Source organism: Gallinula chloropus, assembly GCF_964237585.1.
Source record: "Gallinula chloropus genome assembly, chromosome: 5".
NCBI lineage: Eukaryota > Metazoa > Chordata > Aves > Gruiformes > Rallidae > Gallinula > Gallinula chloropus.
This window is the reverse complement of record NC_140090.1, coordinates 16,989,643-17,015,067: the sequence shown is the minus strand read 5'-3', so window position 1 is coordinate 17,015,067 and position 25,425 is coordinate 16,989,643. Positions and strand designations below refer to the sequence as shown.

The window sequence follows — 25,425 nt, the reverse complement described above, 5'->3', positions numbered from 1 at the left end:
TGTGCCGGGGCGCAGGGGTGGCAGCTCTGCCCCAGGCCCCTGACTCAGCACAGGCACCGGCAGTGCGGGGCCGGGAATAGCCGGTGCCGTCAGTGCGCAGGCAGCTGCCAAGCCCGGCTGCCAGACCCGGGCGGGCTCAGGGGCCGGGCACAGACAGGCGTCCCCTGCTCGATGTGGGGATGAGCGGGGCAGATCCCCAGCCAGCGCTGGCCGGGGCTGTGGCCCTGCTCCTGGGGGACTTGCCCGGCATGGGGCCAGCAGAAGCTGTTTGGCTGTCCCCAGCTCATCCATGCTCTCCAGGACCGGAGGCACAGCCCAGCTGGGGCCTTCCCAGCTGACTCCGATCGGTGCCCAGCGCGGGGCCTGCATGTTCCCAGCACCAGCCCTTCTTGTGGGGCTCAGACCGCAAGGACTCCCTGCAGTGCCCCCATCCCCTCACATCTGACATGCCGGGGGGCACTGATCCCCCAGCTCAGGGTGGCAGATGGGAAGGTGGCACCACGCTCCTCTTGGGCTGTGCAGAGTGGGTGCCCTGGTGCCCGCTGGCTTGCACAGCCCCAGGAGGGCCCTGCACCCCTTGACAGTGTATTCTCACCCCTCCACTGCACCCCACGGTCTGCAGGGAGGGAACCTACAGGATGACAACCCCGACCACCGATCTGCCTGTACCCTCCTGCAGCGGGGTGACACTGAACCTGGCGCGGCTGCTCTGCAACATCACAGCTCCCAGTGCCCACCTGCTCTGTGCCTCCTGGGGCGGGGCGGGAGGGGAGGGGGGAATGGAAGTGGGCGTGCTTTGGGGAAGCTGGAGGGGAAGGAGAGACACCGAGGCTGGAAGAGCGGTGAGAGATGCTGGCATGGGGCAGAGGTAGGCTTAGTGCCACCATCGGGTCTGTCCTCTCTGCACCCTGCCACACAGGTGTGCGAGGAGGCAGTGTGCAAGGGAACAGCTTGTAGCCCCCAGGCCCGTAACCACACTGAGATTTTGGAGCTAAACCAATCACCCCAGTTCCAGCCCCTACAAGCTCCTGGCACAGCCCAAGCATGCCGAGCCCTGTCCCAACCACGGAGCCGTGCCTGCCCCTTGCACGCAGCGAAGAGACGACCCCTTCCAGAGCCGGGGAGAGCCCGGGGGCGTGGGTGCAAGGACACGGCTCCTCCAGCTCACCCCAGCAGATGAGCGATGCCCCGAGCCTGGTGCATCCCAGCCCCACGCAGCACACACACCCCCCCCCCCGCCCCGCCTCACTCCGAGTTACGCTGTCGAAGGCAGCGGGACGGGAGCCAGCGGAGAGAAACCCAACCCCAGAGCTTCCCGCAGGGCAGCTGCCTCCGGCCAGGGACAGCCCCAGCCCTCCCAGCACACGCTGAGCCACCGCGGCTTCTCTCCAGGAGGGGACAGTCCCCGAGGGGAGCAGAGGACCGGGGGTGTGAGCGCTCCCCAGCCGCTCCAGCACAGTTCTCCGGCAGAATGAAATGCCACCGTTGGGATGGTTGTGTCAAAGCAGGGAGGGATGCTGCACCCCCCGCACCCCGGGCATCCCCCACCCTCCCGCTGTCCCGGCGGGCACACGCTGCCCGGTTCCCCGAGCTCGCTCCCGCCGCCGCAGGACCCGCTGCAGCACCCGGGGACGGAGCCTGACCCCCGCGGGGGGTCCAGCCGGCAGCTGACCGGGACGGAGGGGTCGGGGAAGCTGGGGGAGGCTGTTAGACAAAGGGCTGCGGGATGGGGTGCGGGGTAAGAGGTAAGTGACACCTTAAAGCAGAGGAAATAAAACCGGCCGGTACTTTTCCCCCACCTGACGCCTCCCCACCCGTACAGCCGCCCTTGGGGCAGCACTGCCTGACCCCCGGGATCCCGGCCCGCTCCGCCGGCCGGTTCCCCCGCGGAGGACCCGCGCCCAGCCTCCTACCCGCTCGCTGGCCGGTGCCGCCGCGCTGCGCCGTGCTGTGCCGTACCGCTCCGCTCCTCCGGTGCTCCGCCGCCTGCGGCCGGACGGGGCCGGCGCTGTCCGGGCTGCCCGCCCCTCGGCAGCGGCCGGGCGGCAAGCCCGCCCCCGGCCCCCCGCCCCCGCGGGACGCCCCCGGCCCCCGCACGCCCCGCAGCCGCCGCTTCTCAAGGTCGGCTCGGATTAAGGTCACACCGCTCCCGAGGCGGGAGGGGGAAGGCGGCGGCGGGGGGACGAGGGTGGGAGCAGCCCACAGTGCCTCCGGCGTGGGGCTGCGTCCCCATTCTAACCCCCCAGCATGCCCTGTCCCTCCACCAACCCCCTTACAGCACCATCGATGGGGCACAGTGGATCCCCACTGAGTGGCCCTTCCCAGGATCCTCCAGTTGAGAGAGATGCAGGTCGCAGGGAACAGCTTGAGCATCCTGGGGCAACTCCTCCCCCCACGTCAGGAGCCAAGCTGGAGGACCCCTGAGGCAAGCTCAGTTGGGTGGGCAATAGGGCAAGGACCAAACTTGGCAGCTGCTGCTCTAACAGACCCGGGTGAGCACGGCAGCACTTGCAACCATGCTGCAGGAAAGCAGGGAGCTGTCTTCCTGCAAACCAGGATGGAGCATCGCCTCCCCAAAACCCCTCTGTGGTACCTGCTCCAGATCCCGTGCCACTGGGATGCAGCCAACTCCTAGCAGGAAAGGCCACACACCATTCCCAGCTCACATCCCCAGTCTGGCACAGCCACCCCCTTTCTCCCATCTAAAATAAATCCCCCCCTTCCCCCCACCTAAGAGATCAGACCAGGCGCAATCTGTGCTGGCTGGGGTTTTATTAGGGGTTTTATTATCTATTAAACTGAATTTACAAAAGAAAAAAAAAAAAGCCAAACAAACCAAAAAACCCCAACAACCAAACCCCAACAACCAAACCCCAACAACCAAACCCCAACAACCAAACCCCAAACAAGCGTTTTCACACCCTGTCAAGGTCAGGGTGGAGGGGAGGGAGGTGATGGTTATAAAACAGGACTGTGGGGCAGAGAAGAGGCCGTGCTCTGCCCTTGTTACACAAGGCTGCGAGGGGAGGAGGGGAGGGAAACGAGATGGGATTTAAGACACTGTTGGCACGACACCGCAGATGATCAGCAAAATGGGCTACTCGAGGTGGGGGGGGAGGGAGAAATCGAGTAGCTGCCCAGGCTTGCCTGCAGCCAAGAGCAGGCAGAGCAGGCTCCGCTGCAGCAGAACCCCGGAGCTCCTCGGCTGCTTCCGAGAAACCACCACGGTCACGCTAAGCCCTGGGCACAGGGGAGGCAGGTAAGCGGCTGCTGGTCCGGTTTGATTGCGGTGGGGGTGAGGCAGATGATGCCAAGGCAGGTTTGAAAGCAGAATGGATGCAGCTGGCTGGCAGAGAGGAGCTGGAGGAGGGGGAGTCAGGACTGAGAGACGCCTGGCAGGCAGCAGTGGGTGTGGAAGCCGGCATACCTGGAGCCCATGTGCCCGCAGGATGCCGCTCCCAGCCGTCCATCGGTCGGTGGCCTGCCGACCATCTCAAGGCAAGGTTTCCTAACACTGAGCTCTGTTCAGCCAGCCAGCCAGCCAGCAGCCCCACTGGGCAAAGCTGGGCTTGGTGGGAGGCCAGCACACATCAGCCCCCAGCCACTGGCTGGCTGCAGGGACACACTATTTACAGCACAGGAGTCCCAGTCCTGTCTCGTCTCCTCCCCCAGAGCCCTGGGAAGCAAGCTTATGACATGTGGGTTCATTGCAAATAATCCACCCCTCCTCTCAGGGCACGCACCGCAGCCACTGCTTCTGTGCAGAAGGAAAGGGAGAGAGAAGCTCGCTGTGCCAGCCGGATGCAGAGCAAGGATGTGCTGGCAGGGAAGCAAGCTGTCCCCAGCTACCTGCAGCTGAGCAGCAGCAGTCTTCAGAGGGGATACAACAACTGCATCTGCTTTTATTCAGCTCACTCATCTAAACAGATGAGTAAACAAGAAGTGACAAGGAACTAGAGGGATGTGGCACGCACACCCTGTGTCACACACCATGCAGGTGGAGGCTGAGCTAGCCGGAAGAGTGGACATCCACACTACCCCCTGCCTGGCAGAGCAGGGAGAGATGCCAGCCAAGCCTCCTGGAGAGATGGGGATCTTTATGGATTGGTTTTACTGATTTTTTGGGGTTTTCTAAGCTGTAGTGTCAGCATTTGCTGGTGTGGCGATCCCCAGAGACATGCTGCATTGCTACAGAGCAGCCCTTTGGCTGGGTGGGATGGTCCGACAGGCCAGCAGCCAGCTGGCGTGCCCAAGTTTGTTGCAGAAGAGGTCACCTGTTCCTGGTTCTTTGTAAACCTGAGCTGTTTCTTCCCCAGTCCCCCACCTCCCCCAGCAGTCATTGCGGAGGAAGAGGAATGCCCCGTGGGTCAGTGACTTGACCCTCCTGCAGGTTCTTGACGAGCTGAGCCAGCCAGCGCTTTGTGGTGGTGTCATCCTTCAGGACCTGGGCGAAGGTAGTGTCCTTCAGCTGGTCAGGAAGGCACTGCCTGAGAGCTTCACGTGCCCTACATCAACAGACAAGAAACGGGGCCCAACAAATAAACTCACAGGGGCAAAAGGGGAGCAAACCCCACTGGGGACACTCCAAAAAGCACCAAGTAGCAGCACGTGGCACTCAGCCAGCCAGCACAGCTCCCATCCCTCACAGCACACCCCACAGGACAAACTCTGTGCCCTGATGCCAGCAGTCAAGAGTGAACCAACCAAAACACCCACCCATTCTCCACGTGAGGTAAGGCTGATGGAAGGACAGACAAGGAACTCCCCCTGAGCAGGCAGCACGGAGAAGAGCTGCACTTCCAAGGGAGAGGGAGAAGCCCCTGCCCGGACTCCTAAAATGTTTACCTGGGGTTATCAGAAAGGCGAAGGTAGCAGCGGACCACATGTTTCAGCAGCCGTGCCGATGGCTCCTTGGAGAGCTGCAGGACCATTTTACCCTGTTTGACAGAGGCCAGTGCAACAAGTTAAAAGTTTTTGTAATTACAGCTTCGCAATCAGCAGAGATTGGGAAAGACCATTAAATCACTCACTGGCTTCCCAACCATCACAGCCCCACTACCTTTCATCTAGATACCCCTACACAGAGCTCTGCTTGCCAAGATGCCTTTGAGAAGGGCAGCTAGACACGGCTTGGAAAGGATTCTCCCAGCAGGCTCAGGAAAAGCTTGTCTCACATCTATTTGGATTTTACCTACCCAGGATCACTTACTGGTCCAACTCTCTGACAGATTAAAGAGAACCAGGGGTTTCCCCATCCTGGAGGAACACAAGTATATCACAAACACTTTGATAAGACCAGACTGCATGTTCTCTGCAACACTGTTCTCACCTGCGCTGCCTCCTTTTTATGCCCTTTTAAAGTGTTAACAATAGCCTAGGACACCACATATAGCAAAATCCACATCTGGTCTTATCACATACCCAGAGCTGTGTTTTCTTTTCCCACTACATGCCTTGTTAAGCGTTACTACACTGAGAAGCAAGAGGAGGGCAGCTGTCCCTGGCCCAGCCTCTATTTTTCACACTAGGTAGCACTTTGCACATGGCTGCACCGTTGAACGCACGCAGCCTGCCTGGCAAACAGCGAGATGCCTTCACACGCCTGCTCTGGAGGAGTTTAACAGTCTGCTTCCCCGTATTTAGGAGTCGATCAGATCTGCCCAACAAGCTGGGTTTTCTCCTGTAAAGCTACACTGGCTAGCACTAACCATTTTCCTCATTAGCCAAATCCACCTGTAGTTGGATATTCAGGCAGACAGCACTCAGCTGGGCCCCTCATCCGCCCTTTCACAAGCGTCTTGCACTAAGCAATTTCCTGGGATATTGATACTTCTTCAGAAGTCAGAGAGCTCCTCAGGCAGCTCCTAGATGGGAATTACTAACTTGCTCTTTTAAAAGCATCAATACTTGTGTAACAGATCAATACTTGTGTAACAGCCTGCTCAGTTATCAGCAGACAAGGAAGTAAGCCATCACCTTCACCAGACTGGAACATGCTATCCCGATTCTTGAGATAGAGAACAAATGTCTATGAACATTTTCATCTCCCTCTGTAGTGCTACAGAACGTTAATCACATCAGTGCTTCACCCGCCCTTATATCACAGCTGGGATTCCTCCCATGCTAATGCAGCTTCACACACCCACATCCTTCCTGTTCATCCCCTTCCCACTGCAGATTCTCCCTCAGTCTCCCTCCCCCTGTCTGCTACCCCAGGGTTTCTAACAGTCTCCCTTGCTCTGCCCCCGACCAGACATACTTCCAGCAAAGGCAATCTTCTCAAACACAAAACTCACACTGGATACCACACTGGATACTGCAGCCATCAGCTGACCATATTTTGCTGTTCAGGACTGAACTAGGAGGAAGCTTTTTTTTAAGTTTGGGTAAACAGACCGATAAATAAATGATCCCTCTGAAAGCCTCCTCAGCGAGGCACGGGGCAGCACCGCAAAGCGCTTAACTTAATGCTGCATTTTCTCCTCCTGAGACTGCTCTTTAAAAGGAAAAACACACACACAAACAAAAGCAGGACAATAGCTGTTCCAGGGCAGATGTATTCCCCCAGTAAGCTCCAAGATAACAAAGCTCAAGCTGGGGATATTACTCCTCAGATGAAAAAATTATGAGTATTCAAACTTCTGCTTCACAGGGGAAGGACAAACATCACCTCCTCGCTGTTCCAACACGAGAGAGAGAGTTGTAAGAAGCAGCAAGTGGGAGCTGGGTTCAAAAAATTTAAGAAAGGAGGTCAGCCTTCCAGGCAGTGAACACGAAACCCAAAAATTCCTTGCTAAGGGACACTGGATGCAAAGAACTTCCATGGGTTCAAGGGGAGGACAGGGGATAAGTGCTGAGGGTTACTGCATAGAAAACCCACAGCTGTCCCCAGAAATCCAAAGTGAAAACAGCTGGTAGCTGGGAGAGAGTTACAAGGGCTAGTATCACCTATGCCTGCCCTGCTCTTACTGCTTTGCACAGCCTGCTGCTCTTTCAACCCGTGAGTGGAGAAATGGATTCAGGGTCTGAGCCATGAGGTCATCCTTAAATAAAACTAAATCGATTCATACTCAACCAACAGCCATGAAAACTCTTTCTGCTCTGGAGATGCTTTGCAAACCAGAGACATAAAAGGAAACATGAGGAAGCAGAGAGCTGCAGTAAGCCCAAGGAGTATTTGCCTCTTTCATCCTGGCAAAGAAGCTGGCTGCTGGAAACAAATAATCTTACCAGTATCATGGCAACATGGGAAAACCGCTCATAAGTCTGACAGATATATGCCAGCCCTGTGTCATCCAGAAGGATTTTCTGAAGAATAAATGTAGCAACCTAGAATGGAGAGAAAGCAGTAAAGAAAGCATATAAACAACTTATCTCTCCTGAAAAGAAGCAGGCTTTGTGCGGTGCTCTTTTCAAGGCAGTCCCAGAGCTGAAAAGCCTTTCAACAGGCAGCAAATGCTTTACTCAGTGGAAGTGTAAAGCCAAAAGAAAGCTCAGGACGCTACACAATGCTTGGCACCTCTGGCTAAAGAAAAGAGACAGACACAGAGCCTCTAGAGTGTACAAGATGACTGAATGCAGGTTGCATAAGACAGCAAGTACTGCCAGGCCGTCAGGACAGCCTTTTGATTGTGGCCACACTACTCTGGTCACAGAGCAAGAAGCAGGAGAAGGATCTGTCCCTTGTCCCTGCCATCCAGACAGCAAGCTGATTTTGTTTTTCATCTTGAATGTTACCGATTCATCACTAGATACATGGCTTTCTGGAAGAACCTCAGCCAGCCCATCAGCAGGCTCCACCAGAGCAGCACACGCAGACTAAGACCCATGACCAGCCTACCTGGGTCATCGGACCAGCCTGACCATGGATCTGAGCTCATGGGGGAAAGGGGCCCCGATCAGCAGTGAACATTCCCATAACCAGCACTATCAGCTGTTGCCCAACCTCATCCATTTGCGCTCTCAGGCTAAGGAAAGGTGACCCAGCTCTGCCTTGAAAGTTACCCTGCAATGCTGCACAGGAGGGAAGAGCTGTTGAGAGCACCCAGATCTCTCCCAGCAAACAAGCTCAGGAACTCCAGATTTTGGTTTGTGTTTTGAGGAGGTAAGATCTCCACCCAGACTCTGCAGGTTACTGTCTGCCTGGTTAGTCAGATATAAACAGTAAGTCTTAATTAGGACAAAAAGAGCAGGTACCGTTTTGGAGAGTTCGCTGCCAGACTCCATAATGCGCAAGCACAGGGGGATAATTTCTGTTGTCAATAAGAAGTTTATCACTTCTTGCTCATCAGTTTTCACCAAGGCCCCTTGAAGGAAAAACAAAACCCCAAAATCAGTAAGTGATAAACTGCTTAAAATAAGAAATCTCAGCTTCCAAAGAGGGCCTGTACCATGCCCTCCCCAGCAATCATTAGGTCTGAACAGCAGGCAGAGCAACTGCCATGCTAAGCGTGTTGCAGGAGAGGAACTTGTTTGGGCAGCATAAAAGTAATCAGGGTGGGTTTGGGGGCTGTTTGCTTTTCAGGGGGGGTGCAGTCTTGGCTTTCCCTTAGTGACACCATAAACATAAGAGGATCATGCCATCCAACAGCAACCTCTGGGAAGAAACACATTTCAAGACCTTCTTACTTTATGCACCGAGAAATGTTTTGGGCAGAAAAAATAATTAAAAACATACCAAAACAGCATAGGGGGGAATACAGGTCAAATAACATCCAAGCCAATCAATGACAAAAACCCAAAGAAAGCCCAGTCTCTACCCACCCATCCCAGTCTGGAGCTGGCTGGGCTGTGGGTGAATGCACAACAAGGTGCAGGTGCTTGTGCTCAAAAAGACTCAGATTCCAGGAACCTTTCATTAGTGAAAAGACCACATCCTACATACACCAAGAGGAACCTACCTCCACAACTGATGGAAAACAAGCAGCTCCCCCTGTTAACACAAGGGAACTCAGAAGATCCCAATTAATCAGACCTGTGATTTTGGCCATGCAGGTCTCTGCACCCACAGCATGAACTGCATCTAACTGAACAGGAAACCAGTGCCCAGCATGACCCCAGCTGCTTACCGATGACGCCGAGGCTGGTGAGCCGCAGGTACTCAAAGGGACGCGTCTTGCTAACTGTGTGCAGGAAGGGGTACAGGAAGAGAGGGATATGAGCTGCCAGGAAAGCTGACCTGTAGGAAAGGGAGAACACCAAACCCATGTGAGACATGGAAAACCAAGTGAGCACACAATCCAGCATTACCATGCTGCTGCTCCTCCTCAAAAGTAGGTAACAGCTCGTTCTCTGATGGAAGAGCACGAACTAAATTCTGCACTGGGCACAGCACATCTAAACCATCAGTTACCTGCATCACTGCTTCCAGCTGATGAGGAGCAGAGGACAGCCTGTTTTTATCACCTCTTCCTGCCACCCAGCCCCTGTGCTTTCTAGAGTCACTGCTGCACTGTGCCTTCCCTTGTCAGTGACAGTCAGCCACAATGCACAGGCTCATTAAAACACCAATCCTACACACAGCACTCAGCACACAGGCACCCTTATCTCTGGCTGAGGTCCCAAGAACTGCCACAACCCAATGTTTTGGGAATTTGCAGGATCTCAGGATGATTCAGGGAATGAAATGCATTTAGGACCACCCTAAAGCTGTCATCCTGCTAATCCGTGCAAGCAAGTGAAAGCAGCAGGCAGCTGCCTGTCTTCCAGCTCTGTACTCTGTTCCACTTCTCTCAGTGGAACAGAAGAAAGAAGCTTACAGGCTTCTCGAGTCAAACAGGCAGGCTGAGCTGTCAGCAACACCACCTCAGAAAACTTCACACACTTGGAAACACTTACCTTGTTTCAGGATGTGATGCAACACATTGTAGTAGAGCTAAAGCATTGCAGACTCTGTTGGACTGATGGGCTGTCAAAGTTGGAGGATTGATTGATGGATAAATGTTTACAATTTCCTAAAAATTAACAGGTTAAGAAAAGTTTAAGAGGGAAAACAGCAAGCTGCACCAAAGTACTTGCCCAGCTATGAACTGTGGTGAGAGGAGATAGCAGTCCCACTTTGTAGTTACATGGCCGTCACCACACTACCCAGGCCAGGGCAAATCCAGGTCAGAGTCACTTTGACAAGGTGTCACAGGGATGTAGCTGAACTTTAATTTAATTTCAGTAAAAAAAAAAAAAAAAGCTCAGTTGTTTTCCAGGGTCTTTGCTAGTATAGGGACTGCTTTGTTTTGAACTTTCAGAGGGAAGAGCAGAGGCAGAGCACACCCATATTACTCCTACTGTGGCTCCTGGTACTCTTCTAACTCAGTGCAAGGGGAACAGCTGAAGGGGTGAAATCTGATTCAGAAATTTGCCTGCTTCCAACTATAGCTCCCTTCTAACTTTCTTCACTTGTTTCAGGGCCACTCTAAAACAGTTTGACGTTGTCAATCCTGCACACTCTTCTTTCCTTTTTGAAAGAAATAAGTAGATTTCTAGGGACTTTTTAGGATGGTGTGCAGTGATAGGACAATGGGGAATGATTTTCAGTTGGAAGGGTGTAGATTTACATTGGATATTAGGAAGAAATTCTTCATTAAGAGGGTGGTGAGGCCCTGGCACAGGTTGCTCAGGGAAGTGGTGGCTGCCCTCTCCCTGGAAGTGTTCAGGGCCAGGTTGGATGGGGCCTTGATCAGCCCGGTTGAGCGAGAGGTGTCCCTGCCCATGGCAGAAGGGTCAGAACTAGATGATCTTTAAGGTGCCTTCCAGCCCAAGCCATTCTATGATCTGGCACTAAGAGGCAGTCATCAGCTGTTGAGCAGGTTGCCCAGAGATAAACTGAGCCACTCAGTTTGACATGAAACACAGGTACTGCCACTTGCAAGGGTCCTCTGGAGCAGCGAGCAACATTCCTAGGTTGCCCTTCCCAGGGGCTGCCTGCAAGGGCAGCCTCTGACCAGGGAGTACTCATCAAGCTCATGCTCTTACTCTTCAGAGTAAGGCTGTTGTGGTGCTGCTGCAATACTGTATGAAATGTGATCCACACATACATGTGACCTTAGGAGCTCATACACCCAAGAACTCAACCATTCCCCTTCCAACTAAGCAAGCTGTCCAATTAGAAATCTTAAGTCTCTACCTGCATTGCTCTGCTAGGGAGGATTAACAGCAAACACCAGAAGTGGGCTTCCCACATGCATCTGCTCGCCTCTCCCCACGATCCAGCACACCTCCTAGTCCCAGCAGCAGCGATTAGGAACCCCACCAGTGCTTCCCCAGACCTGCCCCGTGGACGTGCCAGCTCTGCAGCGTGCTGGTGCTGCCCCAGGGGTGAAAGATGCTGCCAGTGCCACCCACCTGAAGGAGCGCTGCGATCGTGCCAAAGGAGTGCCACAGCATCGGGGCGAGGTCAGGCACCGACTCGCGCTTCTTGCTCAGCTCCAGCAGCGCGTTCTCCCGCGTCTCAGGGCTGGACAGCTCATTGATCCACTGGTAGATCTTTTCACGGTCAACCTGAGCCAGCGCTGTTGGCACAGGCTGGGAGGGAGATAAGAAAACTTAAGCCCAAGTGTTTTTATCCAAGTCTCACCCAAACCCTTCCCACAACCTGGCTGATACGCAAAAAAGTGCTCAAGAAACTCCTGACTGGGGGAGGCCGAGATGCAGCTAAAGCTGCACTGAGATGCTCTGGTTAGGGATCCCTCCCTTTGGTGAAATAAGACTACTAATCCACCTGAAATACTAGGGGTGCACTCTCTGGCCTGACTTGCTAGGGCAGTCTCTCCTAATCAGCTTTCAAAGCCATAACTTCATTCAGCAACGTGGAGGCAGGTGCTGCTGCCTGTCTGTGCCAACAGGGCTCTCGGGAAGGTCACAGTACTTCAGGCAGTCACCATTTGCTCCACCTGCCTCCAGCACACATTCTCCTTATGCTTTGGGTGCATACTTCCACAAAGCAATGCAGCATTACCTTTTCCCCTCCAAAAAGGCCTGTGACACTGGAGCCTGCCCATGGGATTCACCCAACCCACATGAGACAAACATTCACACAAACTCTAGAAAAATTCTCACTAGTCCAACATCAGCACAGCACGATTCACAGCAGGAACACTGGCTGTTACAGACATCTCTTATTCATCCCATGTATCTTGTTTACACACATACAGCTGAAAGGGAATTTTTCAACACTGATTTTGGGCAAAAATTCTTGTTGAAAACAAACCCAGAGAAGAGCAGATCTGTTCATGGCCAAGGTTTGTTTTCTACTACTCAGGGGAAACACAGGCTTTCTCGTCTGCCGTTCTTGGAACACAAGGGAAAGAACTGCATCGGGACCAACAAGTTTTCAAGCTAAAAAAAGGTGGGATGAAGGCTGGAAAGGAAGATAAACAGGGGCTGTCTATGGAAAGGACAAGGAGCAAGTTCAATGAAAGCTTGTCTCATGCCTTTGCTGGCACAGCAAGCACTCAAGGTGCAAAGAGATGCTCAGCAGGCTTCCTCAAGAGACAGTCTGAGGATTCAGACACAAAAATTTGAGGGAGGAAAACTCAGACATTAAAATCCCCAGCATGAACGCTTCCAAAAGCCAGTTCAGAGTCTATTCCAAAACTCTGCTGCAGTGTTTACTACTCAAGCAAAGCAGAGCGCTGCTCATACGCTGCTGCTCCCGAGTTAGTGGGTGTGCAGCCAGCTCAGCATCCCCATGCGCACGGCAGTCGCAGCTGGGAGCAGGGGACTACGGTTCTTTAAGCCCAGACTGACACTCTCTGTGCTTCCCCAACAGATGTGAGCACAGCCTGTACCACACAGAGTAACGCTGTTACTAAGTGGCTCATGGCTGAGGCACTGAAGAGAACACAAAGGCCTTCAGGAATGGAAAGCGACTGGAACCAAACCCGAAACCGTGTGCCAGAGCCAGGCTCCCAGACTGCAGAAGGGACAAAGGGAGACTTCGTGATCTCTGGCAGACATCTCCAGAGCTTTCTGCCTCTACTTCTGGAAAGGTTCTCCTCCTTCATTCATCCATCCACATATTATAGCCATAGTGAGGTCCAAAGCGATTCTTCCCCAGCTGCAGGACTTTTCTCACCTCCAGTCACATTCAACATCCTATTTTAACTTAACCATCTCCATATAAGCCAACGTGCTGTTATCAATCCCTAAACTCGGGGCCCAAATACCTTCTTAGCTGTTCTCTTACCTCCTAGCCTCTTTTCTTCCTCATCTATTCAGTTTCCTTAATCCACCCCCCACCCCCAAATCTCACACTGAATTAGTAATCCTGACAAACTTATTGCGCTCTTACAGCTGGGAGCACAATTCCATTGGCAGCTCCTATACTGGAGCTCAGAGAGGAAGAATGAACAGAGCCCATTTGTTTTTATTTGGGATGGTGGAGTGACAAGCAGCGTAGCAATGATGTTGTTATAATTGTGTTATCTAAAGCTTCCATCTATTTTTCTAGGCTGGCTGGAAGTCTCAGTTCCTGTAAGCTTAAATACATCGACCCTTTAAAAGCACAATCATGTGCTCGTGATCCCTAGAGAACACTAAGTAGATTTTCCACACAATTAAGTTTATGATATCCAATATCTGTCTTAGCCAGAACTAACTGCTTTCCACAAGCTCTGCAGTTGCTTTTCTTGTTTTAGTTTAAATTAAAAGACATTTTTTCCCTAGTTTCCTACTTTGCTTGTTCCCACATCTTCCTCTAAAACATAAAATTCTGGGGAGCCCCAAGGGCTGCATGCAAATCCTGCAAGCTCTGAGACAGAATCCTGCCAGGCAGGCTTTTGAACACACAGGGAAAGCAAAAGTTACTGACAGCATCTCGATACAGCACAAAGTAGCCACCTCTGCATCATGAATCATCTTGTAACATCTTCCTCAAGGGAAATGGCATTACCCCAAACACCCACGGCCCGACTACACCTCCAACACAACAAACTGGACTTAGGCAACTGGCTTTCTCTTCCTAATTGAGCAGCTGCTGCTACGTACACCAATAAAAGCACTGGTCAAGCAAAGCAGACCAGCAACTAACAGGGCACAATGTGCTTTTTAAAACTATTTTGGTCAATCACCAACCCCCAAAAGACCAAAATTAACTCTGAACTTCAGTAGCAGTGAATTAGGTGGTTTGAGTTGGGCTTTCAACACCTTACTGCCAGTCAACACTACCTTTACTGGCCTCAGCCTGTTCTCAAGCCTCTAGCACGTGATGCTGTCTGGGGGCCTGGAATCAAAGCATCAGCTCTGCCACCAGCTTTGCTCTACACAGACCTGGCGTACCACAGCTTTAACACAACAGCACTCACAACACCCAAAGGTTTTCCTGCCCCAATTCAGGATCCCACTAAAAGGCAACATTATTTACCACAGCTCCCAAGCACATTTCCAGAGCTAAATACCCTTCCCTGTGACCTTCAGCCATAGCATAGTAACCAACTGTGGTAGGAAACACCTCAATACAGCACTACCAGGTGATACAGATCACATATAAATTAAATATACATTCAAATGAGTCCCAAAATAAAGGTGAACAGGCTTTGATAAAACTGTCTTCAAAAAAAGCCTTTTATAGAGAGGTGACTAGAACATGGGGAATTAAAGGGAGACAGAACAGTCCCTTGTGCATTTTGACGAACGCTTGGGAATTACGTTGCTGTAAAAACATAAGTGCTGATTAAGAGAGTTCACTAGAATCTTGCACACCCTCCCGTGCTCTGGAAAGCGTCACTTAGAGTGTGGGCAAACCACAAGTGTTTGCCCACAGTCTAAGAACCAATTTAAAGTCACAAGCACCTAAAGTGGGAGGACTTTAAAAGTTTCTCAACTCCTGCTTACGAGTACTTGACTCACTCTTTTTCGCTTGCAATCCCAAGCAGGTCCTTGAGCTAAGTTCACTTGAAAACAGCTCTGGCCTTGCAACGCACCTCCCAAACGCAACACGTAGAGGCCTCAGACGCTCAGTGAACACGCGTTTGGAGAAATGAAAACCAAAACCAGAAGCCTCCTCACACGAGGATGGGGGAGGGAGGAGCAAGATGCAGCAACAACACCGCTTAAACTCAGCTCCTGCTTTTGAACCCAGCCAGGCCAAACCACCATTCATTCCACTCCCACCAGCCAGACCAGGCAACCCAACCGCGTGCTGCGGCTTCCCGAGGAGCAGGAGGAGAAGCACCAGCTGCAGAGCGCACTGTGGGGTGCTGGGGGGGGAAAGAGGCCGCACAGGCAGCCTTCGCTTTCCTCCAGCTTGGCCGCAGCCCCGAGGAAACTCCTCGCTACCGCTGCCCTCCCGCTGCCGCCAGGCCAGAAGTAGAGGAGTCCCGCAGAGGAGGCCCCAGGCGCAGGGCGGGAGCGCGGCGGGCAAGGGGAGCGAAGGAGGGAAGCCCCGACGCGCTACCCGGGCTGAGGCAAGGAAGCCCTGCCGGCCGCTGTGCCCGGAGCCAGGCCCCGGGGAGGCGCGGAGGAGCCTCCAGGAGCCAGAGCGCGCTCAGCGCCTCCTCCCAGCCACCGGAGGGGCCCCGCCTCCCCCGCCGGGGCGCCGAGGGACGGGGCTCCCAGGGCTTTCGCCGCCCCGCGACCCGAAGCGCCCCCCGACCGCGGGAGCAAACGCGACCCCTCCCGCCCCGTCCCGGAGCCGCGCCTCACCGCAGCTGTGGCCAAGCTGTGCATGGTGGGAGCGGTGCCGGCACTGCCGCCGGGCCCGGCTCAGGAGGCCGCGGCTACCGCTGCTGCCGCTGCTGCTACTGCCGCCATAGGCTCAGGCCCGCCCCGACCCCTCACCCCGCCGCGAGGAAGGCTGGGAGAAGGGGGGGGCGGAGGGCAGGCATGCACCCACGAAGGCCGCGCGCATGCGCACAAGCGCGCGCCGGGGCGTTGCTGCGGGGGGAAGATTCCGAGTAGGCCGCTTGGGCGCATGCGTAGGGCTGGGCGGGGGGGAGGGAGGGGGGGATGGTCGCGGGGCGCGCCGGGAAGTGCGCGGCCGCGCTGACGTCAGCGGGGCGCGCGCTTGCTTGCGTGCGTCGCGCGGCGTCTGGCGCTGCTGGCCGGTTCCCGCCATCCGCCGCTGCTGCCTCCCCTTCCCCTTTTCCCCCCCCCCACCCCGTCCTCGGGCCTCAGCCTGTCCAGCGGCGCCGGGGACGCGCCGGGACGAAGGTACCGGGGCTCGTACCCCTCCTTCCCTTCCCCCACCTCACCCCCCGCGGTGCCCAGCCGGGTACCCCCGTCCTTCCCCCTCCCCCGCCGCGTGGCGCCTCCCCTCACGGCGGCCCGGCCCGGGGCGGCCGCGGGGCGGGAGGCGCTGCCCTCGGCCCCGTCTCCCTGTCCGGGAGAGCGGCGGGGCCGCGCCCGGGGCCGGTGAGGGAAGAGAGCGCGGCCGGCCGGTGTGGGAGCGGCGGCGGAGGCTGAGCGCGGGCAGCCGGGCGGGTCCCGCGGCGGTGGCGGCGCCTCCCCAGGCTGCGCTGGACGCCGCTTCGCTCGTTCCATTCTGTTATTTACCCCTCGGTGCCGGCCGGGAGCCCGCGGCTTTACCGGGCGGAGTGCGGGGCCGGGGGGAGGGAGCCGGCAGCGCAGGAGGGCACCGCCGCCCCGGGAGCCCCCGGCCGCGCCCTCCCCGCTGACCGTGTTTCGCGGCCCCGCAGAAGCGGGTTGTTTTCCTTCAGGACTCGGCTCCCCCGCTCCTAGCGACTTCCCTCCGGAGCTTTTTTTTCCCCCCTTCTTTTTTCCTCCCTTAAGCCTGCGGCGCTCGCTGTGAGGATTCGGGAGAGTTTGTGTGCCTGGTCTGGGGCGGCTCACCTTCCAGCCCTGGGGAACTGCAGTGCTGCCGCCCAAACTGGAAGAGATTTTTACTAATCCAAGTTTCCCTCAACTTCTGCCTGAACCCTCCTTCGCCGTGTTTAAACGCAGCAGCGATGCTGAGCCTCTGCAGAAACTCCAATCCACGCTTAAGTTTTTCCACAGAGATTCTCTGGCCTGCCTAGTTATGAATTTCTCCCTCTTAACAGGTTTTTGAGGCGGAGCAGGCTTACTCTTGTTAGCTCTTTTCTCTGAGAAGGCATGGCTCCGCTGAAGGTGCACGGCCCTGTCCGGATGCGCAGCATGCAGACTGGGATTACAAAATGGAAAGAAGGGAGCTTTGAAATTGTGGAGAAGGACAACAAAGTGAGTCTAGTGGTTCACTACAATGTTGGAGGAATTCCAAAGACGTTTCAGGTACACCAAACATTAAGGCTTTTGTTTCAGCAGTGCGTGGATTGTGCTCTTTTGTGAACAGCTGTCCTCTTCAAGGCTATTGAGTGTCACGCAAACTTCCTTCTGTCGCTGCTTCTTGTTCCTCGTTTCCTGAACACTAATCCCTTTGTATTAAGTCTCCAGTAAATTATTCACGTGTGTTGTTAAAGTATCTGCCAAGGTCAGCATCGAGATACTACTGAATGGGAAGAGCCAAAAAGCAGATAAACGTTTCCAAAGTATGTAGTGTAGTGGCTCCCGTGTTTGGATTTTTGGAATGTGTAAAAGCTTTGTTACTGGTACATTTGCAGAACCTAGAGGTGAAGATCCTGAAGACTTACACGTAATTCACAGAATTGTGGGGGTTGGAAGGGGCCTCCAGAGACCATTGGGTCCAACCCCACTGCCAAAGCAGGTTCCCTAGGACAGGTCACACAGGTGGTTGTCCAGATAGGTCTTGAGTATCTCCAGAGAAGGAGGCTTTTTGTGCTGGCAGTTCTCCCAGCTGAAGAGTAACGGTGGTAGCACCCTTGTAACACTTGCTGTTCAGCAGTCTTGTATAAACAGGCAGTGTGGCTTCTGTACTGGGAGGCTCATACAGATCAGGGGTAAAGGTATTCTGTTGTCATATTGAGCCTTAGCTGCCTTTTTTTGAATTAAAAAGGTGCTTCAGCTCAGTCTGCGTAGGGTTTTTTTCTGCAAAATGCCCTGAATTGACCAAATGTGAGGGAGCATTCTTCTGTAAGAAACTTCAGCCTGATGTAAAAATATGTAGAGTGTGTAAGAGCAGTTGGAGAGAAGAAAAAAAAAAAAGTCCTATAGCATTTAGCAACTTTTTAACAGCCTAAACCGATCTGAAAGGTGGCTTCTGCTTTTTCATGCCCTGGCTGTTTTTCAGCAGCAGTGTTCACCAGGCCTTCCTCTGATCCTTTTACTTCTGTGCATGGGGTCAGTGAGAAGATGTTCGCTTCATTCTTGAAAGATCAGGTTTTGCTGCCTTAGTGCACTGGGAAGTCTCAGCAGAGAGCCTGGCAGCCTGTGTTGCCTGGGAATCGCAGTGCCAGGAAATCCTTGTAAGTGGGTAGCACCTGCCTCTGTTACTGTGGGCTTGAGAAGAATGTAAGTGTTCTCACCTGTGATGCTGTGACTATGTGTTTGATTTAACCATGTGGCTTCTGAGAAGACTGGTCTCCTCCTCCTCTCATATCTTCCCTGGGTGCTTGTTCTCACATGCCGCTTTCTGCCTGGATGAGCGTTTACGTGGCATGACAGTGACTCCGAAGGTGGTTCCACAGGGAGGATGAGCCTATAGGACAGCTAACTGTGGCCTAAAGGGGCAGGTTTTACTCCCAGCTTCTTGCATCTGCTGGCTCTGCCACTCATCAGATCTCTCCCAGAGCTCCATGGAGGGTTTTCATGGGAATTCACTTGTGGAAAGGACCGAACACAGCATCAGTTGGTGGGGTTAGCATGGGACCTTGTGGCTGGGAGAGGTGAAGGAGAGGCAGGAAATGAGCAGGCTCATCTTCAGACCAGTTATTTTTGTTAGGGTGGTGGTTCTTTCTCAGCAGGGCCTTTCTGCTCTTGTTCATCTTTCAGCGACACAGGCACCAGGGTGAGAGCACTGGTGGGAGCGAGCAGCAGGCAGGGAGAGCTGCCCTGCCCGCACCTCACACTGCAGCCTTTGAGTGTAGGTGTGTGAGCTGGCCTCACTCTGTCACAGTGCTTTTGTGACCTGCTTCAGGAATGACAGCTGATAATTCTACTTTAGAAGGAGCATTCTTTTTTTTTTTTTTTTTTTTTTTTAAACAAGCTGCTCTGGGAGAACTGTGTGTGATTTCACCTCTTTTAAAAAAAAAAAATCAGTATTGGAACACTTGAATGGATCCAGATATTTGGTTATATTTCTTTCTGTGGCAATTGATGCATCACCAAGTTTCTTAAGTCATATGATATGGCTCAATGATGTTTCAGAGCTGTGTAGTCCTAGGAGCTAGGTATGTGTTGTTTATCCCATCTCCCAAGACCTTGTGAGGCTGACTGTGTTTTAACAGGAGCATTGAGAGTATGGATGGAGCCTTCTCATGGATAGAAGTTTGAGATGAAATAGGTTGTTTTGTACTGAGACTGTGAAGTAACTGTAATCCCGTTGCGCTGGGCTCAGTGTTTTAAGAGAGTAATGAAAATTTGGAGCCCCCCTTTTCATTTTTTAGGTCTTTGAAGACACTTAGAGCTTATATTTTTTAAAAAAACCCATACTACCACCACCCCTAAAAAAAAAACCTAACACATGCACCAAATTAAGCCCCAACCCCACAACAAAACCCAACCCAAAACACAAGGATTGAGTGTGAAATGTTTCAGAAGTGTAATTTCCGAGCAAAATAAGCCTTTAGCTTCTGATGAGATGGTTTTCCAGCCTCTTTTACAAACTGCTGTTGTGTCTAGTTTGGCTTTCCCAGAAGCTAGACATCTGCATGTGGAAAAAATACAAAAGAAATCTCTCTGAAGGCCACGGAGTGCCTTTGACTTACTAGCTCAGTCTTTTATAGACCCAAACGAATTTAAATATAAATCAGAAACAGTTGTTATTTTTAAACTTGTGTGTAACTTGAAGGAGACAAGACAGGTTTTGGAGCCACATACAGTGAAACTTTGGCCTTGGAGTGTAATTTGTGTTTGTGCCTGTTAATTCATCGTCGTTATTTGGGTCTGTAGTGAGGCAGAACGCGGGGCAGGCCGGATTAGAAGGCTGCAGTCTGATGGGCAGTGTTTCTACCCTGTCTTGTTAGTGTCTGGTGACCTTGGCTGTGCTTTCCAATCTTGTGTGAAGCATCGAGCGTGTCAGTGTTCCGGTGTGGAGGTCATTGTGTAGCAGGTGTCTGACCTTAGCCAAGGCCAAAGAAGCAGCAGCAAAATGAAGAGTTAAACAGAAAAGGGGAAGGGGAGTGAAAATGAGATTATACTTGGGTATGTACTGTGGAACTTCTACACAGTCTGCAGGTGGGAGATACTCTTCTGCTTCCTCAACCCGCGTGGTTACTAGAGCCTTCCTTTACTGAGAGTTCTTAGGGGTGGCTTAGCACGAAGTAACAAGTAATGGTATAATAAAGTAGCAGCAGCATTATTAGGGAGCACAAATTCTTCCTAAAAGTATTCTTGTGCTCGATTGTAACTCGGAAAACTTTGACACCTCTTAGTTGTTATAATGTTGCATACAGACTAAGCCTGTTTCCTACTTGCGTACTGCCTTCCCCAATCTTTTAGGCTATGTCAAAACTCTCCCCTGAGAGAAAACTATGAAGTGAGTAGAAGTTGGCACTTAACATTTAAAACTGTCCTCATCTCAAATTATATTTCAAACTTGATGTGGAAGCTTCAGACAGCTAAATGAGAGTGTATGAAGCTCTTATTGCTTAGGTTCAAAAAAGTCACACTTAATATCACAGCAAGTTTCAGAAAGATTATCCAGGAATATAACGACTGTTGAGCTATAACAATACCATCCTTTGAGTTCCGTCAGCTTCCAAGATCACCACTTGCGTTAATTCTCTGAGGTTTAATGTTTGCTTGAAGTGGAGCAAGGAGAAGCGTTTTGGTGTGAGTGCCTCTTACCCTCTCTGTGTGAAGTGTTTTGCTTGACTTTTAAGTGCGTGTTGGCCTTTTAAAAATGGATTTCTGTTTACCATCACTTTCTTGTTTTCAGCTAAGCCATAACATTAAAACTGTGACCTTACGACCAAACGGTAGAAAACTGTGCTGCTTGATGCTGACACTAAAGGACACCAGCTTCCTGACCATCGACAAGGTGCCGTTCAAGGACGCAAATGAAATGCGGATGTATTTGGATGCAGTCCTTCAAGACAAGGTCCATACCGGTACGTGCGGGTGCTGTGGGTCACCTCTGGGGAGGGGTCGGTCCTCTCTTTCATCCTCAGCTCTTTTGTCCTCCTGGTGTTACCAACTTTCTTCCCGTTTGTGTAAATGCTTCTTCCTCCCTCTGGACCCTGATTTTTGTTACATGCTTCTCTCATAGTGTACTTCTGTCGTGCTGAACAATAAGCAGAGATTACACATGTAGGAATTGTTGTGAGCGTGTTGGTATCTGTAAAACTCTTCTTTGCATCACATATGCACAATCTCTTTCCTCTTTATTTTACTACTTCTATTTTATTCTTTTTAAGGACAGGAACTTTACTACCAACAGAGTAAATGAGGAGTATAAGGGATATCCATAAACGTGTGCTTATGTCTGTGCCCTCAGAACATTGTACTTGTACTCTTGGCAAGAAATCTAGTGTGTCCTTTCCAAATCCAACTCCAGCTAAATAACATCTTACAACTAAGAATGCCAATCAGTTAAATGACAATCAAATCAAATGTTGTGTACTTTTTCTGTCAGTTGGGAAACCCTCTCAGGGATCTGGCAGCTTTGGAGGTGTGCTGGGCAGCAGGACCACACAGAAGGAAGCGAACAGACAATTCTCTCATATAGAGAACCAGGTTTGTTTAATTGTTCAAGGTTTTCCTCTCCCTCTCCTTCCTTTAATTTAACTTCATTCATTTCCTCCTCTCATTTTCTTATTGTATGTTGTAATAGCTGTGCATCGAGAGGGCTTGTAATAGATGTATAGAGAGTGGTTGGCGATGGTGTCTTGCACACAAGGAACCGTATGTTCTGTACGATTAAGAAAGGTCACTGCCTAGCTGGGGAAAACAATGTTCTTCATGCTGAGATATCAGTCAGGCAGAGGAGAAAGCAGAAAGAGGGGGGGAAAGCACATAATTAAGACTTGTTTCCCACATAGTTCTGCCTATCTGTTTATACTGAACACCTTATCTAGCAGCTGAATGTATTATAGTCAGCGGAGGTCTTAATGAGTTCAGCCAAATGTATGTGTTGAAAAGCTGCTGACCCAGTTTGACCCAGAAGAAAGTTACTGGATTTGTGGTGTTCTGCTCAGATTTTTTTTTTTGTGTAAATTTTGCAGACTTTTCCCTGAAAGAGATCTTCCTTCAAAATATTTTTTGTTCTTCCTTTTGTTCCTGCATAACAAAGATTTCACGGCGTATCTACCAGCTTTAATTTACTTCGTTATCTCTGTGAATATACTTGCATTACCACCCTGAGGGAGAAAGTTTTTGCCATTGTCCCAAAACAAACTTTACATGTTGTTTGAAGACAGCATCAGAGTAAATTTCTAAGGCTGTGTGTACAGTGGTAAGATTAGACACGTTTAGTTTTCAAGTCTAAAATTAACTGACATTCCTTAGTCGACCAACTATTAGCTCTTTCCATTGCATTACATGTGGCACTCATTTGGCCCAAGGCCTTCAGGGCATTGTTGTAGTTGTGTAGTTTTTAATACGGCTTTTTTTCCTTTGAATACTGCCCAGGATTGATCTGGGGGTAGTTAGGGATCGTGCCTTGGGTGTTCTAATGTCAAAGTATGCGAAAGAGATTTTTAAAACTGAAGTCCAGCTGACTTAGTGCTGGAAAATGAGCAGGGAAATGGGTTACTGGAGTAGAGTTTCTCTTAATCTATTACAAGTAGTGTTTTTCTGCTTTTGGATGCTACACTGTAGCAAGTAAAGCATCCATGTAAATGCTGGATTAAACTAAAGAGGGTCCTGTTTCTCACTCTGGTGTTGTTTTCTCCCTGGCCCCCTCCACTCGGGCTTTGCAGGCTCCTCCCAAAAGAGTGACTGTGGAAAGCAAGGAGGAAAATCCCTTTCGCAAGGTGCTGGGTACCCCAGCGAGAGCATCAGTTAAGAATTCCCCTGGAACTGGAACACCTAGCAACAGGGTGAACATTTCAGCATCTCCTGCATCATCTGTCCCTCACAGAACGGGCTTGTTGGAGAATCGGTAGGAGTGTTATACCCTTCTTATGTTGTTGTTAAAATTCATCTCTCTGTAGAGCTGCAGGTGGAAGTCAGTAAACCTAGGAGTAAGAAGGAAATATGTTGTCTTCCTCTGGGTTTGCTGTTACTCGTAACAGAATGTTAATAAGTGCTTTTCTAGCCTCTGGTTCATCCTGGCACTAGAGATTTATGAACAACTTAGGAATTGGGCAGACCAAATTCCCCTCTGTATGCTGTGCTGTAAAAATGGAGATAGTGGAAGATAGGTGGAAAATGTGCAGTAGGCATTGAGGAGTTTGGTTGGAAGAGGATCACTTAATTAGCCTTTTTGAAAGAATGACCACTTCAAAATCCTTCTGTCCTCAGTGAAAAGAGGAAAAGAATGCAACCTCCTGGGTCAGAAATGAGTGAAGATTATCCCAAAGAGAATGATTCTTCAACGTAAGTAGCTCATTATTTCTAGTTTGACTTTAAACCCCTTTGTACATTTGTAAAGGTGGGGTTTTTTTTCTGAGAAGAATGTTTGGGTGTTTCCTGTCTCAGCAGCATGGTACAAACCAGCCACAAGTCAACTTCTGCACCTGTTAGGCCCTTAAAATGGGGTTTGCCTTCGGGATTAATGAGGGAAATACAGCCTGCTCAAGCAGGTGATTTGCAGGAATTGGCACATGCAAATTCTGTATTGCCTTTCCTTTGTCAGTTTAGTCAGGGTTGTTATATGTGCTGTATATGTATAACATTAGGTCCCTTCTCTACTGGGCTTGCTTTGACCATTTTCAAAACAAAATTCATAAGGGGAAATTGCCTTTTGGAGAATAACCTCTGTATGTTTGAAATGGCATTTAATCCTGAGAGAGAAGGCTTATTTTAAAGAATTGGTTAAGCTTACCTGCCAGTAAAGCTTAACTGTTCCTTAGTCAAGTATTAAAGGTGCTAGGAAAGAAATGCTTTAAAACAAGTTGTAAATATCAAGCAGGAACATCCTGTATCTTCTGAAACTGTACTGACATCCACTCTTGTTTATTTGTAGGAATAATAAAGCCTTGAGTGATCCAGCATGGAAGTACTTGAACAGTAGCAGAGAGAAACAGTTGAATCTGAAGCAGGCAGAGGAAAATAGGACATCAGGTAAAAAATAAAAAATAAAGTAAATTAAAGTAAAGCCTTGACCAGTACAGTTTTATCCCTCTTAATGTTAGTTTAGAAAGTTGCTGCAGAGGTCATAGAATATACTGAGTTAGAAGGGACCTGTAAGGATCATCGAGTCCAACTCCTAACCCGCTTTCCCTCTGCCCTGAACTTTCTTGCTCCCTGCAGACCCATATAGGAGGTGCAAACAACTTGCCTGAGCTGTCAGAGCCTATCCCACTTCACTAACCTGACCTTTACACGTGGGTGCTGGTCATAAAATCAAAGAATGGTTTGAATTGGAGGGGACCTCAAAGCCCATCTAGTTCCAACCCCCTGCCATGGGCAGGGACACTCTCCACTGGCCCAGGTTGCCCAAAGCCCCATCCAAGCTGTCCTGGAACACTGCCAGGGAGGGGGCAGCTACAGCTTCTCCAGGCAACCTACCATGTACCTGCTGTAGCCCACGTGCTAGCTTGTTTAAAAATTCAACAGCCACTTTCAAACTCTGCTCCAAGCTGCCCTTCCCCTTGGGAGAGGGTTTCTATAAACACACAAGGATTTCCTTTTTGTTCACTTTCTTATTTTTAAATCTCCTCTTTGCTGCTGATGCCCACATGAATTGTAGGCTGGCTTTTGTGCTGAAAGTGTGTACCATTTGTTTTTGCTTCCCAATCTCTTCCACAGAGGAGGAAGGGGGAAACCCTTTGGGGCTAGAACTTGGTGCCAAAACCAAAGTTTTATTGGAATAGTGGTGTGTGGCAAGGTTTTTATATATACTGTAGAAATATTGACAGTATGTACATAAGCTGGTAAGCAGTACTGTTCTTCAGTTTTACTAATAAAAACTGAGCCCCTTTCCTCCTTAAAGGGGAGTATTTTTATCCAAGATCTTGTTTTTAGGGGGATGTTGCTGAGTGCATTCTGATTTAGTGCATGTTGCTGGAGGAGCCTGCGAAGTGAATGCTCATCTCTGAAGGAAAATCTGGTTGGCTCCTTTAGAGTCAGAATTAGAATCTGTGAGTTCAGGTGACAGTCCTGGGAACTTCCTCCACGGATCTGCACTTCTGAAAGCTGCATGGCTCAAACCACTTCAAACTGGTATAGAAGCAAATGTTTATTCATTATCCAAACTAAATTACAGTGTGATTCACTGTAATGGGTAGGGGTTTGGACTCTTGAGAGCATTTTTTTATGTGGCACCGTTTGAGGCAT

At 51.0% G+C, this 25,425-nt stretch overlaps 2 protein-coding genes across 2 annotated transcripts in view; one reads left to right on the top strand and one right to left on the bottom strand.

Moving 5' to 3' along the window:
• Positions 1–2,757: 2,757 nt before the first annotated feature.
• CNOT9 (CCR4-NOT transcription complex subunit 9) lies at positions 2,758–15,754 on the bottom strand. The gene is made up of 8 exons (XM_084265452.1): positions 15,637–15,754; positions 11,338–11,517; positions 9,838–9,953; positions 9,069–9,178; positions 8,197–8,306; positions 7,231–7,329; positions 4,846–4,937; positions 2,758–4,505 (listed from the first exon to the last, which is right to left on the bottom strand). The coding sequence occupies exons 1-8, from the start codon at positions 15,658–15,660 to the stop codon at positions 4,337–4,339; spliced, it is 900 nt and encodes a 299-aa protein (XP_084121578.1). The 5' UTR covers positions 15,661–15,754; the 3' UTR covers positions 2,758–4,336.
• Positions 15,755–17,043: 1,289 nt separating this feature from the next.
• USP37 (ubiquitin specific peptidase 37) overlaps positions 17,044–25,425 on the top strand; it is a gene marked incomplete at its 5' end in the record, with an annotated part of 33,421 nt that continues 25,039 nt past the window's right edge. The window contains 6 exons of the mRNA XM_084265411.1: positions 17,044–17,199; positions 20,924–21,095; positions 21,620–21,720; positions 22,905–23,086; positions 23,449–23,523; positions 24,113–24,210. Of these exons, the coding sequence (XP_084121537.1) occupies positions 17,044–17,199; positions 20,924–21,095; positions 21,620–21,720; positions 22,905–23,086; positions 23,449–23,523; positions 24,113–24,210 (784 nt within the window). The remainder of the gene's footprint in view (positions 17,200–20,923; positions 21,096–21,619; positions 21,721–22,904; positions 23,087–23,448; positions 23,524–24,112; positions 24,211–25,425) is intronic.

Coding starts and splice junctions, on each gene's coding strand:
- CNOT9 (XM_084265452.1), bottom strand. CDS start 15,660: ATGCACAGCTTGGCCACAGCTGCG. Junction 9,954..11,337: donor CGATCGCAGCGCTCCTTCAG/GTGGGTGGCACT, acceptor GTTAATTTTTAG/GAAATTGTAAACATTTATCC. Junction 4,938..7,230: donor CCCATGTTGCCATGATACTG/GTAAGATTATTT, acceptor TCTGTCAAACAG/GGTAAAATGGTCCTGCAGCT.